The sequence below is a fragment of the Pagrus pagrus genome (assembly GCF_965226575.1).
Source record: "Pagrus pagrus genome assembly, chromosome: 4".
NCBI lineage: Eukaryota > Metazoa > Chordata > Actinopteri > Spariformes > Sparidae > Pagrus > Pagrus pagrus.
Window position 1 is genome coordinate 9,281,356 of NC_140188.1, and position 17,068 is coordinate 9,298,423.

Consider the following 17,068-nt stretch of genomic DNA (forward strand, 5'->3'; position numbering starts at 1 on the left):
GCAGCTTTGTTATAGTGATGGGGAGGTCAGTGCTTCCCTCTGCTGGTGATTCAAAAGAAGGCTGCATGGAGTTGTTAAAATGTACTGTATGTGGCGCATTTTTAGTAACTAATTAAAGTTTTGCAATTGTTTACATTGTTTTGACCTATAAAAGAATAAGCTGGTATAGCTAATACATGGATGGATGAGTGGAATTAAATGTCTCAGCAATTATGTGTGCTGTATTTTTCGTTTTCTAGCATTAATGTGTGCTGCAATAGGTGCAATTGTAATATTTACATTTTTAAAATACATTTTTGGTTGCATTAAAGGCATCGCACTTATGTTTTTTGACTTTTTTCATTGTTTTTATTGTTTCATTTTATTGCTCCTTTATTCCCCTTTGCAATATGTCATATAAATCCATTTGATAAAAAATAATTGCCGAGTGAGGAGCCAAAAATGTGCCATAAAATGTATAACTCAAAACCTAAAGTTAAAATGCATGGGTGATAATTGTTACTTCAATTATAAATGATCACTATGAATTATTATATATTAAATTATGGTAATTTATAAACCAAGCATTAAATTATGTACAACAATGACCATTGTATTATGATTATAAATGAATTCTCACATATTCTTCTTATTATTTGAGAGATTAGAGGTTATATTTTATGGACTATTTGCTAATTCATTTATGAGATAAAGCTGTAAATACAGGTTGTTATGAATAGTGGTCATTCAGTAATGTAATGGAAGTACTCATATGTTTTACTGGCAAAAGTAGCAGAACAACAGTATGAAAATACTCATAAAAAAGTATGTAAAGTATCATTATATAGTATATGACATTATATTATATGATATTACAACTATAAAGTGACATAAAACGACTTTTTAAACACAGTGTCAAAATGAACTCAATTTCCCAGCATGCCTCTGTGCCCAGCAGCGGCAGCGGAGGCGGGACGTTGGGACTTTGTTGCTCGGGAACAGTTTTGCGCGGTGCCGTTTGTATGTGTGTGTGTTGATGTGTGTGCGCTGCTCTGTTAAACGGATTATTAGTTAGCCGGATGGTGATAGAGATCATGTCTGCCCACAGTTCAGCTCCTGCTTCGGCCAGGCTGCCACTCATCTTCTGTATTTACTGAGCCGAGGGATGAAGAGCAGAAAACAGAGGAGCGTCAGAGCTGGAAGCAGCAAGAGCAAAGGTAAACTGTTGTTAGCTTAGCCACCTGCTAACAACACAGCTACGTTAAGTTAGCGTCAGCTGTCACTTTCAGGCTAGCCGAGTACATTAGCTCAGTCGCTCAGTTGCTAATGTTATGCTAAGTTTTTACTTTCACTTGGTTGCTGTTTTGCGTGTGTTGCTTGTGATGTTTTTCGTGTTGGCCATTCATAAGTGTGTGTTTATTAACTTGTAACCAGTAATGGAGGAAGTACATCTTACTTAAATATGAATAACCTACTCTGTTAACGTTACAAATACAGATCCTGCATTCAAAAGTGTATCTAAGAATTAGCATCAAAATATACTTAAAATGCCAAAAGTAAATGTACACATTGTGCTGAATCATAATTATTGATGATGATCTGTTCATCACCTTATAAGGTAGCTGGTTAAAGGATCACTCTGTAGTTTAGGGTAAGAAATTAAATCAGAAAAGAAAGATCTTCATTGACTGATTTCTATGACTAAACAAACTAAATTTTAATGACTGAATAACCTGAATAAACAAACTGACCTTAAACAACAACACAATTTCATACTGTTAGACTTTGTTTATATTTGGCGGACCCTGCCACCTTTCTAGCTTCAAACAGTTTCCTCTAAGAACAGCTTGTTTATTCAGTTATGGAAAAAATAATCTGGGTTTGTACTATTACCTCATTACTATTGTAAATATTCTTCAAAACTTCTTCTTCTTCTTCTCCTTTAAATTGATGCTAAATTTCTTTTCATGCCATGATGATATTGTGAAAGTGAACAACAGTACATCATATGTCTGTTAGACTGGACAATATCAAGCTAAAACCTGCAGCAAATACAACTTTTATACATCTCATCATATGGTAACATTGTTTGTGTCAACATTGCTGTAATCAAAATAACTCGTTGCAGTCCCCAGCGATGTGTCCCCCTCCACCAGCCTCCCTCCTCTGGTCGAGGGCCAGCTACGATGCTTCCTACAGGTGACAATAAGCCGGGTATTATGGACGGTTCACAAGCCTCCGTCTGCAACATTCGTCAGGCTGCGGTGGTGGGGAGAGTCCTCCAACGGGACACACTTCTTTCCGAGAGATGCATCGCAGCTGTCTCAGAAGAATATCAAGACCACAGCTCGCTTCCCCATCCGCTGTGGGCCGAAGCAGTTCACCTCATATCTTACTGGTAACTAAGAAGGCTTTAATACTCTTGAATTTGCTCTCTGTTAAAAATCAAACACTAACCTGTCAGTGATGAACAGATATGGGCTCTCTGGTGCTGGAAGTTCTGACAAAACCGGATCATTTGCCGATTGCACGGGCTCAGGTTACGGGCATCTCTCGTCTCTCTCTGTCACACCCCATCAGCGGATTTTACACACTCGTATCTCCGACTTCTGAGAAGCTGGGAGAGTTACAGGTGAGTGGAAACAAACCACTGAAACTGCCATAGATAGTTAACATTTATATTGAACACCCTTTAACATGCAGTAGTAAATGACATGAACTCTTAGCGTTTTCTTTTTCCCCTCAGATTTCCCTTAATTTGGAGGCTCTGACAGAAGCCTATGACAGCAGCAGCTCGCTCCCCACCACAGATATCAGCATCGAGGTGCCGCAGGTCAACACACTGACTGTTCCCTCACAGCCCAGATCGCTCTCAGCTGGGAGCAGCAGTGGAAACACACCAAGGTTTGAAGTTCTTTCTGTTCATTGTAAGGCTGACCCGAATGCTTTGCAGCTTTGTCGTGTTAACCCATGTACAAATTAGTGTTTGAAGGACGGAAGACAATTGTTTGGCTGCACCGACAAGGAGGCAAAAGACTGATAGAGAGTGAGAAAATAAGATCCTCAGTGGTGTTTAAATAGTCCCAAAACCTGCACAAATAAAAACAGTGAGGGAACAGTGGCTGATATCTTTAATCTTCGTCTCATGATTACAATTATAGCAAAGTATATAGATAAATAATGACCACAAGTTTCATAGCTTGATGCGCACCCATCCCCCTACCCCCACCAGACTGCACTGATGCTTCAAATATTAACAAATATATCTCACTCAAGCTTCAAAACCCTAAAAATGCTATTTAGAACAGCGATATACGATTATTATTATTGTATATGATTAAATGTCTGTGTCCTGTTTTAATAGGTCTTAAGTTTAACTCTGAGCTTAATAGACTTAATGTATATATTGTTGTCATATTTTCAGAGGGAAAGACCATTTATATTTCCAAAATGTCCAGAAAATGAAAGAAGGGTCACTGGAGAATCAGATGCCAAAGAACAGTCAAACGGCTCTGAATCCTTCAAGCCAGGAGCCTTGTGGCCAAACAACCAATGATATCCTCTCAGGTTGGTTTGCAGCAACACCACACATCATAACCACAAGCGCACAAATCTGACTGTTTCTTCCAACACCTTCTCTTATCTCAGTTATTCTAGAGCGTGGAAACAAGCTGAGAGACGCTATGGTGGTATCAGCCTTGAAATGCGACGTGGATTCTGCTCCAGCTCTGAAAGACACTCCTCTGCCTCTCCCGAAGGATAACATCCTGCCAGCTTCCAAGTCAGCGTTTCATAAATTTGTAAAAATGTTTTCTGTCATCTTATAAAGCACACTGTGTAATACTTTATTACCGTGTCTGCAGGCCCATGTCTTCTCCCCCTGGGATGTTTCTTCAAAACATTCTTCATGCTGATTCAGCCCTCAAGCACTCTGATGATGTTGTCATTATCTCAGACAGCAGCTTAGACTGTCCTACTGACATGGACCGCAGAGCTGTGGATCTGCTCCTTGGCAGGTAACTATGTGCACGTTTACTTTCAAAAGTGACAGAAAATGTAAGCAGCTTTCCCCCCAAGATTTTTACTCTTTTTTTTTTCTTATTCAGCTTGAACACATCTCTGCCTCTCTGGGATGGAGAGATCTCGTTACCTGAATCTCTGTCTGGCCACAGCAGCGTGTGTGGGGATAGTGACCTCAGTGATCCACAATATGATCAGAGCTTACTGGAAAATTTGTTCTACAAAACTCCTGTAAGTAGATGATTTTCTCTTAATTGTCAGGGAAAAGCATGTTTTTTATGCGTAATATCAGAGTCGGTATACTAGATTTTCTTGCAGAGGGGTTTTAAAAGTATTTCTTTCTTTCAGATGTCAGATATCACGTCAAATGACACTGAGGCCGAGGGTCAAGCAACGGTGTCTTCGAGTACAAAACAGCCGACACAGTCTGCACCCAAGATTAGTGGAGGGTAAGGACCGTTACACACTCCTTAAGCCATGGTGATGAGACAGTAAACAGCAACAGGCTCCTCTCAGACGATCAGGCGGGGGTTGGGTGGGTGTGCCATCCATTTGTATTATTCATTCACCTTCAAAGGAAGCCATTTAAAAAAACAAAAAAACAATCACATGCTTCCACCACTAGAATCTAATTCTGCTAATACTGTAGTATAATACTTATATTAGTGTAGCCTAATGTACTGGACTCAAACAGAATAAATGTACATAAAAAAATCTTCGCTACTGTCCTAATTATTCACCATATTTTCACTGTGTGTAGTCCAAATCCAGAGCCTCAGCGGCCTGCAGATGCTGGTGGTGTTCCTCCTGACCTGAGTGCAGAGCAGTTGACTTTGCTGAGTATGATCCGGCTGGCGAGAGTCACCATCGACTCCCTGACCGTACCTAAAGGCAGCACAACCACCACCCCTGGAAAGGCCTCTACTAAAGGGAAACCTCCTCGACCATTAACCAACAAGAAGTGGTAGGCGAAACATTTAATATTATTTCAATCTCATTTTAAAATAACATTGTCTGTATGAGTAATAAAAGGCTGTGATATCTCCTGTCTTTTTCATTAGCACATATTTTATCGAGTACGTGTTCCCAGTGGCTGCCACTTCCAGTCGACATGATCATAATAAGGGTGGAGACGGGGAGGTGACCAGAGCTGCCACCAGTAAAGTCGCAGGAGGAGGTACAACCTGTCAGAGGAACCTAACTGAGCGAATGACTCTGTTTCTGACAGGCTTCGGTTTATCTCACATGCACTCTTGTGTTTTTTAGTGGTGAAGTTCCACCAGCAGTCTGTGTTTCCTGTCCACCTCAGCACGGCAGCAGTTAAACAGTGGTGGGCAACTGAACTGACTTTCAAGATTTACGCTCGAAAGAGTGACCAGAAGAAAGTAAGTGGCTTTGGGCTAAACATGGGTTAAAATGACTAATACTGGGTATTGACTGTATTCTTTGACAGTGGTGTATGTTTAGATCTACCTAAATTTACTTGATGCAATATAAGTTGTTCTGGTTAATCAAAATATTATCGAAATTGCAATATGGCAAGGTGCAATATCTAATGAAATACTGTAGTGCTGCAGAGATTCCCTGGCCTACAGATCTTCTTCTCCAGATGTAAGAAAACATGTTTGTTTGTGACACACCCCAACAAATGTCACATCATCATGATTTTAATAGTTTTTTCAGTGAAAATGAAAATGGTGAGGCAAAAATTATAATTCTGAGTAAGAATCAATCATATAACAATTGTAATATCTGTTAAAATAATCGGAATACGTTATTCACTTCAGCTCAAAGAAAAATGACTTCCACTTCTCTTGTTGCAGCCTGTTCTCATTGGTAAGGCCGTTCATCCACTGCGCCGTCTGCTCCTGAGCAAGCAGCTGAGTCAATCTGTCATCTTACCTGTACAGAGCCTGGAAGGAAACACTGAAACTCAGGAAATTGGACCTCTCAAGGCAAGACTGTTTGTTTTTTAATGTTTGCAAGCCTGATATGTGTTATCCAAGTGACGGTCATAGAAGTAATATTGTTTTGTTTTTCAGGTGGCACTAGGACTTGCTACAGGCAACAGAGATTTCTCCTCCGAAAGAAGTAAAAGCAAGCTGGCTCATAGAGACACATCGCCTTCACACACTGCTCCCAGCCCAGGGAGAGAGACCAGTCCCAGATCTCAGCATGCTGACGTTGGCAGTGAGGAGATACCAGCTGGATATTTTGAAGATTCCAGGCCAAATGTTTGGAGTCCTCAGAGACCCTCTAGAGAACTGTCTCCCCGCCCCGGTATCCTCACATCTCCTCATAAATCAAGGCAGCAGGTGGAGGAGGACCCTGAGGTCCTGCTGCACACCTTACTCATGGTGCCAGATGGAAAGAACTTCAGCTGTGGGCCCATGCAGGCTCCAAACGTGTACTTGAACTGTAAACTCTTCTGGTGCGATGAGATGGCAAGATCTGTCGTCAGCTGGGGTCAGGCTAATCCTTCTTTCAACTTTGTCCAGGTTAGAGATCAAGTCTTCGAACCATATCTAACATTTTTAAATGAGGTTACAAAGGAGCAAATATTAAGCATTTTCTCCATCCTTTGTCTCAGGTGACCCCTGTTGCCTTAACAGCTAAGCTGCTGGAGCGAATGAAGAATAATATGATGGTGATCGAGGTGTGGCAGAAGACAGGAAGTTCAGGGCAGGATCGACTCCTCGGCCTCGTGAAATTACCTCTTCACCAGTTCTACATGTCATTTAGGCAAGTCATGGAAGAAAATGGATCCTCTGAACAGAATTCAGTTAAAAAAGTCTTGTTTAGGAGGGAACTGACATGGTGGGATGGTAGCTGTTGTGGTGAAATTAGAGCTGAAACAGGGAGTCAGTGAATCCGTTAAAGACACAACACAACTCTTTTATTTAACCTGCCTCTGGGTGGCACTATTGTACACCTCCTCCAAATAGAAAATGTTGTTAAGGTCACACATAAACCCATGATCTACTGCACCTACTTCTTGAAATACTTTCTTAAAATAAAACACTGGCAATTTTCCACCACCAATTGCACTGCACACAACTCCTCTTGTTTTTTCCTCTCCAGGGATCCAAAGATCACCCACCTTCTTCTCCAGGCGCAGTACCCTGTTTTAGGGGTGGACTGCTACATGCCAGTCATCGACGTGTTCTCAGGTAGCTGTAAAGGAAATCTCAGGGTCGTTTTGGCTATGGGCCGATCAGAACAGATAATTTCCCTCCAGCACACAAGAGATGAGGAATACGACTCTTTATCTCCTCTTGTGAGACCTGTTCATCTGCTTGATCACCAGCCAAGTTTACACCCAAAGGTCTGTGTTCAATGTGTACATTATAATTGAAGCATTTCTGTGTCATCTTGTCAAACAAGTAATTGCAGGTAGACAGCTCATTCTAAAGCTGTTTACTGAAAAGTTCACCAGGAAATTCATCAGATGTTATGCTGATGCACAGTTACTGTAACGTAAAAAAATTATATCTACATTATTAAACATATGCTTAATCTTTGTCCCCCTGACCTACTTTGACCCTTTCGTTTCTCCCTCAGGCGACTGCTGCACAAGAGGAAATTATGAGAGAGCATCTGTTTGTGATAAGGGTGGAGAAAGTAAATGGTCTAACACCTCTGCAGTCCACAGTCTGGGGTGAGGCTGACTGCTACGTCCAGTACAATTTCCCCTGTCAGGAGGCCGACCCTGCTACAAAAGTGGACCAAAGCCTCATAGAGAGTAGTAAGGCCATTTAATGTATAAAACTTCAACCTAAAAGTTTTTCTTCCCTCAGCTTCACTCTGACTCGTATCTCACCTCCAACAGGCGTGAATCTCAAGCTGTTTCGTACCACCACGACTCTGTGTGTCCCCGACCCGATGTTTGGCCACACTGAGACTCATGTGCTTCTGGCTCCTGACGGAGTTCCTGTTCAGAGGCTGCTGCTCAGCTCTCTTTCAAGTCAAGGCCTAAGCAGTGGAGGGGGTGTCCAGTTCGAAGTGTGGTGCAGGTTTGTGCTCGTGACATACATTCATTACAGCCAGAATGTTGTCCTTAGATTTCAAGTTTCACATTTCCTACATGAGGAGGCTCCGTAGTTACATCGGCAGTCCCAAATTTGTGTTTTTGTCGCCAAACAAAGTTGCTTCTGGTCTCAACCTTGCTTTCTTGTAAATGAAAGAACATAAACAGCATTACTTTGTGTCTAAATGTACAGCGATGCCTCATCATACATGTACACATCTATAACGTACCTGCTTGATGTGATTTTATTTTTTGATTGCATGTCCATAAAGCTTAATACGTACTGATTCATATGAAGGATTTTTATGTCTCTGCAGATATTATTATCCAAATGTTCGAGACCAACTTGTGGCCAAAGGAATGCTGCCGTTGTCCAAACTGTGTGCCATGGTCACCATGCAGAGACAGCATCCTAACGAGGCTCAAATGTTCTCCCTGCCTCTGATTCCCAGGATGGAAAGTCCCACAGGACATCAGCCTCAGCCCTCAGGTACATAGACACACAGTAATGTAAATATAATACTGCACTAAAGCATTTAGTTTCTTAAATGTGGTGACTGATCTGATGCGTTTCTTAGGTCTTCTTGATGTGTGCATTCGGTACAAGCACCGACCAGTGAGACCTGAAGGGCGGACCGGTAAAGGAGCTGCCTCTCGTGTTGTGACACTTGTGGTTCAGGTGCACAGAGCATCAGGTCTGCAGGCCGCGGCAAGGTACATGACCACTGCTGTCCTCTGGAGAGCTTTCTGTGTTTGTATCACCTCCACCAAGGAGGGATGGGTTGACTGGTTGATATTAAAAATAAACAAAATATGAATGTGTGGCATGGATATTGATTTAAGTGGTGCTCCTAAACATATTCTGCTTGTGCTCCTTAAATGTTTAGTAGCAAGGACTGCTTGTGTTGAAAGAGAACTTGCTGCACGCTCACAGTACTGGCTCATTACTACCTTGTACATAATTATAGATACTGCACCAGTGTCTCCAGTTTGCTATTGTGCTTCTGCCTCTCTGTTCCAGGCTCGTATCTGAACAAGATGAAAGATTCAGCTACTTTGCCAGTGTGGGAGTGAATGCCTACATCACCATCCAGCTCTCCTTCCTGCCTGAGAGTGAAAGAAGGAGCACCCGTGTCGCTGCCAGGACCTTCTCCCCGGACTTCGATCACCACGTGGAGGTGTCCTGTGATCTGCTGGTTCAGAGGAGCAGCGGAGAAACCTGTGCCCTGGCTGAGCAGCTGGAGGAGGCGTCGGCTGTCTTCACTGTCTGGAACAGAGACAGTCGCAAAGGTTTAAGAAAGCCTATTTTGTTTTATTGATCACAATTACATGAAAATGTTATTAAATCAGATTTATTCATTATACTATCATTGCGCTATTTGTTGCAGCAGTGATCACTCATAAGCCTAAAGACGTGATGTTGGGCACAGTGAAAATACCGCTGGCTGATCTCGTCCATAAAAGAACAGGTATGCTGCACTCTTTGTGACCTCTGGACCAGATAGATTTTCTGATTTGCACACAGTCATTGTGTTTCTTCTTCCAAACATAAAGGTATTTCTGGCTGGTTTGGAGTGTATATGCCGAGGGAAACAAGTTCTTCTCAGAATCAGCACATCTTGGTCGGAGGCCTCGAAATCTCCGTCAACTTCGCCCACCACTCAGACAGGGAAAGAGTCATTAAAGCTGCTCAGGGTGTGGGCTGGGAAATAGCCCAGTATGAAGTGCAAGATGATGAAGACGCCTGGGCAGGCAGCATGAGAAAGATGTCTTTGACTTTTTCAATGCCAAGAGTGTGGATACCGGTCCACTGCTTGCTTCTGCCAGGCCTCAGTGAGCTACAGCGCTCCACTTACTGCTACTTCAGGTACAAGTTCTACGACCAGGAGGCTTTCTGCTCGCAGATGAAACACCCCACTGTTGAGGAGGGTGGGGAGGAAGGCCAGGGCTCTGTGTCTTTCCAGGGAAGTAGAACTGTGGAGCTGAGGAGCACTCAGCCGTTGATGTGGTATCTCCGAGAGGAAAAGCTGGAGGTTCAGGTGTGGGTCGCCTTTAAAAAGGACAAAACCAGAAGGCCCACAGACACAGACCGGCTGGTGGGTTCAGCGTTTGTTGATCTGTCCTCTCTTGCAAAGACACCTGAGCAGAAGCTCACTCTCAGCGGTAAGGCGTGATTGATTTCGTCATAATTGAACTGATTATTGTTGGCTGTATATGAGTGTTATCACAGTTTTATGGTTTTACAGGAGTGTATCCGCTGTTCAGACGCTCAGCAGCAGATCTACAAGGAGCTGCTCTCAGGGTACACATCACCCTGACAGCGGGTTACCTCCCTGCGGAGGTCTCTGCTGGACCTGACTCCCAGGTGGACTCGGACAACCAGGTGGACTTCTCATCAGAAGAGGCTGAAGAAGCAGCGCCTCTGCCCGTTTCACCGAAAAAAAGCAAGAATAAATCCTCCAGACAAACTCCAGACATCACGTCTGTGCATCACACAGAAATGAGCATGGATGAATCTTTCCCTGTGACGGTTGCAGTGGACCGGGCTATGCACCTCAATCTGAAAGGTGAGCTCCTGTAATATAACCTTCTTTCACATGACAAAGAACATATCGATAAAAATGATGTGTGCGTTGTGTGTCTCTGGCAGGCTGTCCTCTAGCAGAGCGCAGTGAGGCTTCCCCATGCTGCTGTGTTTCGTACGTCACTGCTGACTCTGCTGAACCAGCGTCCACAGCTGTCGTAGCCAACACTGACTGCCCCGTGTGGGATCATCAACAAGAGTGCAGGTCCAGTTACATCACAGTCATTACCTCAACTTTTTGTGTTACACTCAAACAATCACTATTAAATATCAGGCTAATGATTTGTTTAACATTCACAGGCTTTCAAATCAGCTCCTGGTTGATCCACAACAATCTCTCGTGTTCAAAGTCTGGCACAAAGGAGGTACAGGAAGCAGCTTCAGTTCGTGATTTATGTTACATTGATTTGTTTGATATATTAATTCACTTTTGGGTTGTTTGACTTCCATAGAAATGGAGAGGGTGATTGGATTTGCCTCTGTAGACCTGTCCCCCTTACTCTGTGGGTTCCCGTCGGTGTGTGGTTGGTACAACATCACAGACTTCAGTGGTCAGTGTCACGGTCAGCTCAAAGTGTCTGTCACTCCACTGAAGGGGGTCCAAGAGCTCCGAGGTCAGAGAAAAACTGTGAATGAAGAAGCTGCTAATAACTCATCGGTGAGAGAAAGTATATATACACACAATGTGCCTTTTAATATTTATTATAAAACATAAATGTCAAAATATGATGAGACTAAACTAAACTTGTGTTTTATTAACAGGGTGCATTCAAGGCTCTCCCTGTCAGCTATCATACCACAGCCACATACAGCAGCTTCCCCTCTCACATCAGCCGATACCCCGAGCAGAAGATCTCGTCACCTGACCACAGGGAGAGGCTGTTCTCTGAAAGGTTTGAAGAACAATTACACATTTTAAAATAAGCTTCCACAGTCTGTCTTTCATTGCATTGATTCATCGTCTTTACAACTGTTCAGGTTCAGTGAGAGTGATCGCCATTTTGAACACATGGACAAAGTACGTCTTTACCATCAGAGTCTGCAGGAGCAAACTGCAGCTAATTCTGCCTGTAGCAGCAGTGCCGCCGACATCAATCCATCCAGCTCCTTCCTCTTCTCAGCACTCAGGTATCATTCCTCAGATGGACAGCCCAACACCACTGCTTTGTTTCCTTGTTTTAAAACCTGAGCTTTGACTACGACTCTTTATTTTTACAGGAGAAAACTAAGTGAGCTCGACAACATCCAGAGATACTTCAGTCGAAAGCTTTCGACTCCCACATTCCCGCCCATGAGTGAGCAGGACTGTCACATCGGGCGTGAGGAGCCCAGGGACACAGACTCATGTCAGCTTCTTCTAAAGTCCAACCAGTTAGTTGGAGAAGTCAACAACATCATCACAGGTGAGAGGATCCCCTTAGTGGGTCTGAAATTACCAGCCAAGAAGTGGCAAATGCAGCATTTTTCCATCAATAATCTTTAATAAATACATAATTTTAGCATTTAATTTTTTTTGAAAAAGGTCCAACATTTTTACCATTAAAAGCTCACTCAAGAAAATGAATACGGAAAAGTAGTTCTGAAAAACATTTGATGACAAACAACGATAGTAAGATAAAAAATAAGCCTGATCTTCACTGTCCACTTCAACAGGTCTGCGAGAACACCAGCTAGAAACGATCCTCTCAAATCCACCGAGCAGCTCAACATCTTCCCCTGTTGGAGACAACAACCTTCAAACTAACCCTGAGAGTATCACCAGTCTACACGGAGCTTCAAATTCTTCCCAAGAAGAAGAGATTCCTCTGCCCTCGCTACTTCAAAAAATGTCCGAAGACACAGACTCTGAGCCTGAGGTAGAAAAGGAGAGCGGAAACTACAAGGTTACTGAGTCTAAGGATGAAGATGAAGATGGGACAGGTGGCAGACAGGGCGAGGAAGAGGAAGATGAAGAAGAGGAAGATGAAGAGTACGAGGAGGTTGTGGTGAAGCCGAGGCCTCTGAATGAGGTGACATCTTTTACAGATAAAACCAGTCCTTGGACCAGCGTCCTGTCAGACCCTGACTTTGGTTCTCTGGAGAGCATGGAGGTGCCAGAGGAGCCGGATCTGAGCCAAGACGAGGAGGAGAAGAGGCAGACGTCAAACCTGCAGCCTCATGACTGTTGTGGGAAACATGAATGCGGCAGCGGAGAGGAAAGTGACAGTTTCAGTGGATCAGCAGACGATACTTCAGACACAGACAGAGATGATGAACGGACGATACAAACTGCAGATGAGAGACAAGAAAAAGAAGCCAAGAGCTCCAACGAGGGGTCAGGTGACGAAGGGTCAGGTGACGAAGGGTCAGGTGACGAAGAGTCATCGCTCACATCACAGCATGTCACCGAAACCCATGATGCTTCATGCTCCCTGGAGAATCAAGATGCCACACTCCAACCGTATCCTTGATCCGTATTTGTTGTTTTTTCTTGTATTTGTCTTTCTTGCTCTCAAATCAGTTTTTACTGTTATTATGTGCTCAGGAAGGCCACGTCAGGTCAAAGATTCATGACAAAACTTGCTGACTGAGCTTTGAGTGTCCTGACAAACTAATGGGGACCTCTTAAGAGCAGTTTCAACAAAAACTGAACATAATAACAGTCATGAAGGTGGAATTTATCACAGGACAGTTGTATCAGACTATATGTTTTTGGTAGTTGTAACCTGAGTGTATTTGATAGTGATATATTTGTTAAATGTCAGTATTTAAGTAAAATACACATGAACTTGGAGACAGTAATTGGGTTCCTTTTGGCTGTTGGCTTCTGATAAGGGACAATGCACTCCTAGTCTCTAGCTGGGTGAATAGATTTGCATATGCTCCGTCTCTTCCTTGTTGTTCCTCATGCACAGTAACACACTGTGCTGTAGAGATGTCTGGCTGCACTCATTATCATTTGTTTTAAGGTAAAAAAAACAAAAAACGCTGTGGATTGTTTGTATTTCTTTAAACCAATCGTAATCATCTGAGGTGGCACCAAGCCCAGGGTGCAACAAGATGCTCCTGCAAAAACCCTGGCACTATAAGATATCTAAAAAAACACAAAAAAAGAGGTGACAAGTTTTTTATTGTCGTATCGTAGGCAACTGGACTTGATTCAGTTTCTTGAGAATGTTTCACCTCAGTTCTGACTAACTGGGAGGCAGTTGGCAGGCTTTTAAACTCTTTGTGGGCGTGATGTTACAGAGTCGATAAGGACACATGTGAGCTGTGAGTTTCAGAGTTGTTGGGGCCCCTTTAGGGTCGTTGATCCAACCGGCCTCCATGTGGGTTGTTAAGGCTAGGTGAGCCCAGGTGTGCACGGATAGCAGAAGGGAGTTTTGTGTCTTTGATGCACATTTACGTATAATCACATGAACAGATGCAGGCAGCCACCCTCTGTCACTGGTTGCAGTGATGTAGTTTGAAACTGTACAGTGTAAAGGTGTGAACATGAGGTGAATTTATGATGCTCCAGGCATGTGAAGTCAGTGGAAAGACATAAATATGCTCGGGGTGATTAAAAAATCATAAATACTGTCTTTTTTTGTCACATTCATGTTATTAGATGACTTTTAAGTATCCTTTCTGGCATTTACAAGCTTCAGCTCTTGAATCTTTGATCCTAACTGGCCTGTAGAGTACCATCGTACTGTATTTAATTATGTCTTTAACATTCAAACATGAAGCTCCGTGCCTGTGGATGTCCCTAATTTCTTCCTCCCCTCTCACCAACTGGAGGCGTCCATGAGAGCCATACGATTGGCTCCTACTTTCTCCCAGTCGACCAATGAACCGGTGAGTGAATATCTTGGTTTTAATTACAACTCTTGGTATATTTTAGAGTTTTTTTGACCAATAAGACATTAAACAGAGTCGATTTATCCAGACCTAGCTGCCATGGAAAGCAGGGTGTTATTATAACATGTCACTTTATGCTTAACAACAGTGTACCGACTTAAGTTCAGCATAATTGTACTCTTATTCATGCAACATTAGCAGGTTGAGGCGCACCCACTATTGTGTAATTTGTACACAAACAGACATAGGATGATGAGTACATCTGGTGTTCATTGGTCCATCCATTGTTGACACTGCAATGTCAACATGTCATCTATCTTCATTCAGTCTCTGTTGTAGTGTTAATGTGGCAACACGTTTAGTCTCTGTCACATTTTCTTTATACGTTCAGTCCGTATACTTAAACTCTGGGAAAGGAGGTGACAAAGTGGTGTGAGCAGTCTTAAGATCAAGAGACTTATGTGTTTGTGTTGTTTCCCATCAGTCACCTCCACTGTGGTGTGTTTAAGGACACTGTTGTGATGTAACCAAAAGTCTGCGGTGCTGCTTCATGTGTCAAAAACAAACCACTTCCTTCTAGTATGAGATTGAGATTGAGATATAATGAGATTTTGTTCTGTTCCGTTCACATGACAGCTGTTACGAGAGAGATACCTCCTCAAGTTTCGGGGGAGTTTGACCCTAATCTAGAGTCGAAGTACAGAGGTTGTCATATGCTGCACAGATTGTAAAACCCTGAAGAAATTGACCGTTTACAAATATAATTGACTTGTCTTAAGTAATAACCCCTTCCTCAACAGACAGGAAGGCAGAGCCAAAACTTATTACACATTAACCAGACTGCTAACATGGTTTTGTTTTTGAAATGTCTCATGACTCATGAGTTAAACCTCATAAGGTGGTTGTGTTGTTGATACTGGAATTTCTAAATTTGAATACAGTTTGTCGGAAAAAGATATTTAAAACTATGCTTGATGCCATGGAAAATAATTGAGGGCACAAAACTGAAAAGTTTTATCAAAATATTATTACAACAAGGCTACAGTACAACACAACTACGAGACTTGGCTATGTGAATATCACACATTTTTAGAAACGTGTCAGCTTCCTGTCGCAGAGAAGAGAAAGCGAGACAGAGCAGCTGGTACCTGTGATTGGATACGACCAGAAATTCCTTTGAAACTCATAATCAATATGTAGAAAAACTTTTGACTTTTTAGCTTATTGAAATGAATGACACAATACAAACATATTAAATAACTTTACATGATCAATTAAAAACAATATTCTATACATGATACAACTCTGTCAACATAGAAACAAGATTACAAAGCAAATAATATTCTTGTCTGTTACTATAAAGAGCTAAATAAGATTATTTTAGTAATGCTCAAATCTAAATCTGAGGATGTATTATTACACACCTTTTATTCTGTAGGAACTGTGTCAGACTACATAAAGAGAGTATTAATATTTGATATTCTGTAAAACTGAGCAGGCACATTAATATTTTGCACACACATTTCTCTGGAGTCGTCCAGAGAGTCAAAGAGTTCAGCAGACTGACTCCCAGTCAGCTGTAGAGATGGAAAAGTGTTCCTGCGTCACAGCGGCGTTGATGTATCTGGATACATCAGCAGGAGGGTGTGGAGATAACAGGCAGACGTGTAGCTGCTGGAGTGTGAGGCGGGAGCTGATGTGACTGTGTGGGCAGGAAGGTGCTATTAAAGAACTGGTTTGAGCGAGTCTCATGTTGCTGATCTCCTGATTGTATCAGCGCTGTACACACGGGCACCCGACAAGCCTGTTTAACAGTCTCCCTTTAACATGAACATCAGCTAAAGAAAGGTGCTCTGTGTTTGAGTGGAGACTTGTTTGACCACACTCCTCAGACACACAATGAAATGTATTTCTTTGATTGATTAGTTTGTTTGAAGTCACGCCTTGTATGTATGTACCTTAGGACAATATTTAAATCCTTGTATGAAATAGGGATTAGGCTCATAGTTTTCTTGTTACTCACACTGCAGTTGTGTTTTTGTTCTGTTCTTTCCAGGAGCGAAACTCAGCTCATCGCAGAGCTCCTCGACAGCGTCGCAATATGTCGCCATCATCCATGAAGAAAGAGACCGAGAGAATAGCAAAAATATTTGCAGCTCACTTTGACGACAATCAATAGTACGTGGCGGTCTTGTAAACATTTATGAGCACATCTGTACAGGTCAGTGGTTTCAGACCATGAGAAGATCATGTAAATTAAATGTAATTTTGTATTTTTTTATAAATAAATATGAACTGTTTTCATCTTTGAATGCCCTTTTCTGTATTTTTTTGGCATGTGTGACAGAACCTGTTTCTGTGAACAGGCCTCAGGCTGTGTTAAGATTTACGTTGTGAGTGTTTGAACATGTGCTTTATTGGCAGCACATTCCTGCCTGGAAGGCAAAACGTTAAACTTTCATCCGAGGTCTACATGTTAATTCATAATTAGTAATCCCGGAGACCGATAACCGATAAACATTAACAGGAAAACTAAAAATTTAGTCTCGAAGTCGACAGTAACCAGTGATGGAATGTTGCCATCATCAGTTAACTCAAGTACTTAACTTACGTACAATTTTGAGGTACATAAAAAT

At 42.3% G+C, this 17,068-nt stretch overlaps 1 protein-coding gene across 2 annotated transcripts; it reads left to right on the forward strand.

Annotated features, from left to right (window-relative positions):
• Nucleotides 1-969: 969 nt before the first annotated feature.
• Nucleotides 970-16,744, forward strand: c2cd3 (C2 domain containing 3 centriole elongation regulator). Of its 2 annotated transcripts, none has more exons than XM_084351464.1 (33): nucleotides 970-1,196; nucleotides 2,108-2,377; nucleotides 2,454-2,611; nucleotides 2,726-2,883; nucleotides 3,404-3,546; nucleotides 3,628-3,760; nucleotides 3,843-3,995; nucleotides 4,086-4,230; nucleotides 4,348-4,448; nucleotides 4,760-4,963; nucleotides 5,061-5,176; nucleotides 5,266-5,384; nucleotides 5,823-5,954; nucleotides 6,042-6,497; nucleotides 6,590-6,741; nucleotides 7,081-7,324; nucleotides 7,561-7,744; nucleotides 7,829-8,012; nucleotides 8,344-8,516; nucleotides 8,605-8,740; nucleotides 9,048-9,316; nucleotides 9,415-9,495; nucleotides 9,581-10,189; nucleotides 10,273-10,593; nucleotides 10,677-10,815; nucleotides 10,911-10,975; nucleotides 11,063-11,268; nucleotides 11,373-11,503; nucleotides 11,589-11,738; nucleotides 11,829-12,013; nucleotides 12,264-13,050; nucleotides 14,321-14,429; nucleotides 16,489-16,744. In XM_084351464.1, exons 1-33 carry the CDS (start codon nucleotides 1,145-1,147, stop codon nucleotides 16,609-16,611), a joined length of 6,588 nt encoding a protein of 2,195 aa, XP_084207590.1. In that variant the 5' UTR covers nucleotides 970-1,144; the 3' UTR covers nucleotides 16,612-16,744. The 2 variants fall into 2 exon arrangements, with proteins under 2 accessions (XP_084207590.1, XP_084207591.1); XM_084351465.1 differs by having other exon boundaries at nucleotides 9,418-9,495.
• The last annotated feature ends 324 nt before the right edge of the window (nucleotides 16,745-17,068 follow it).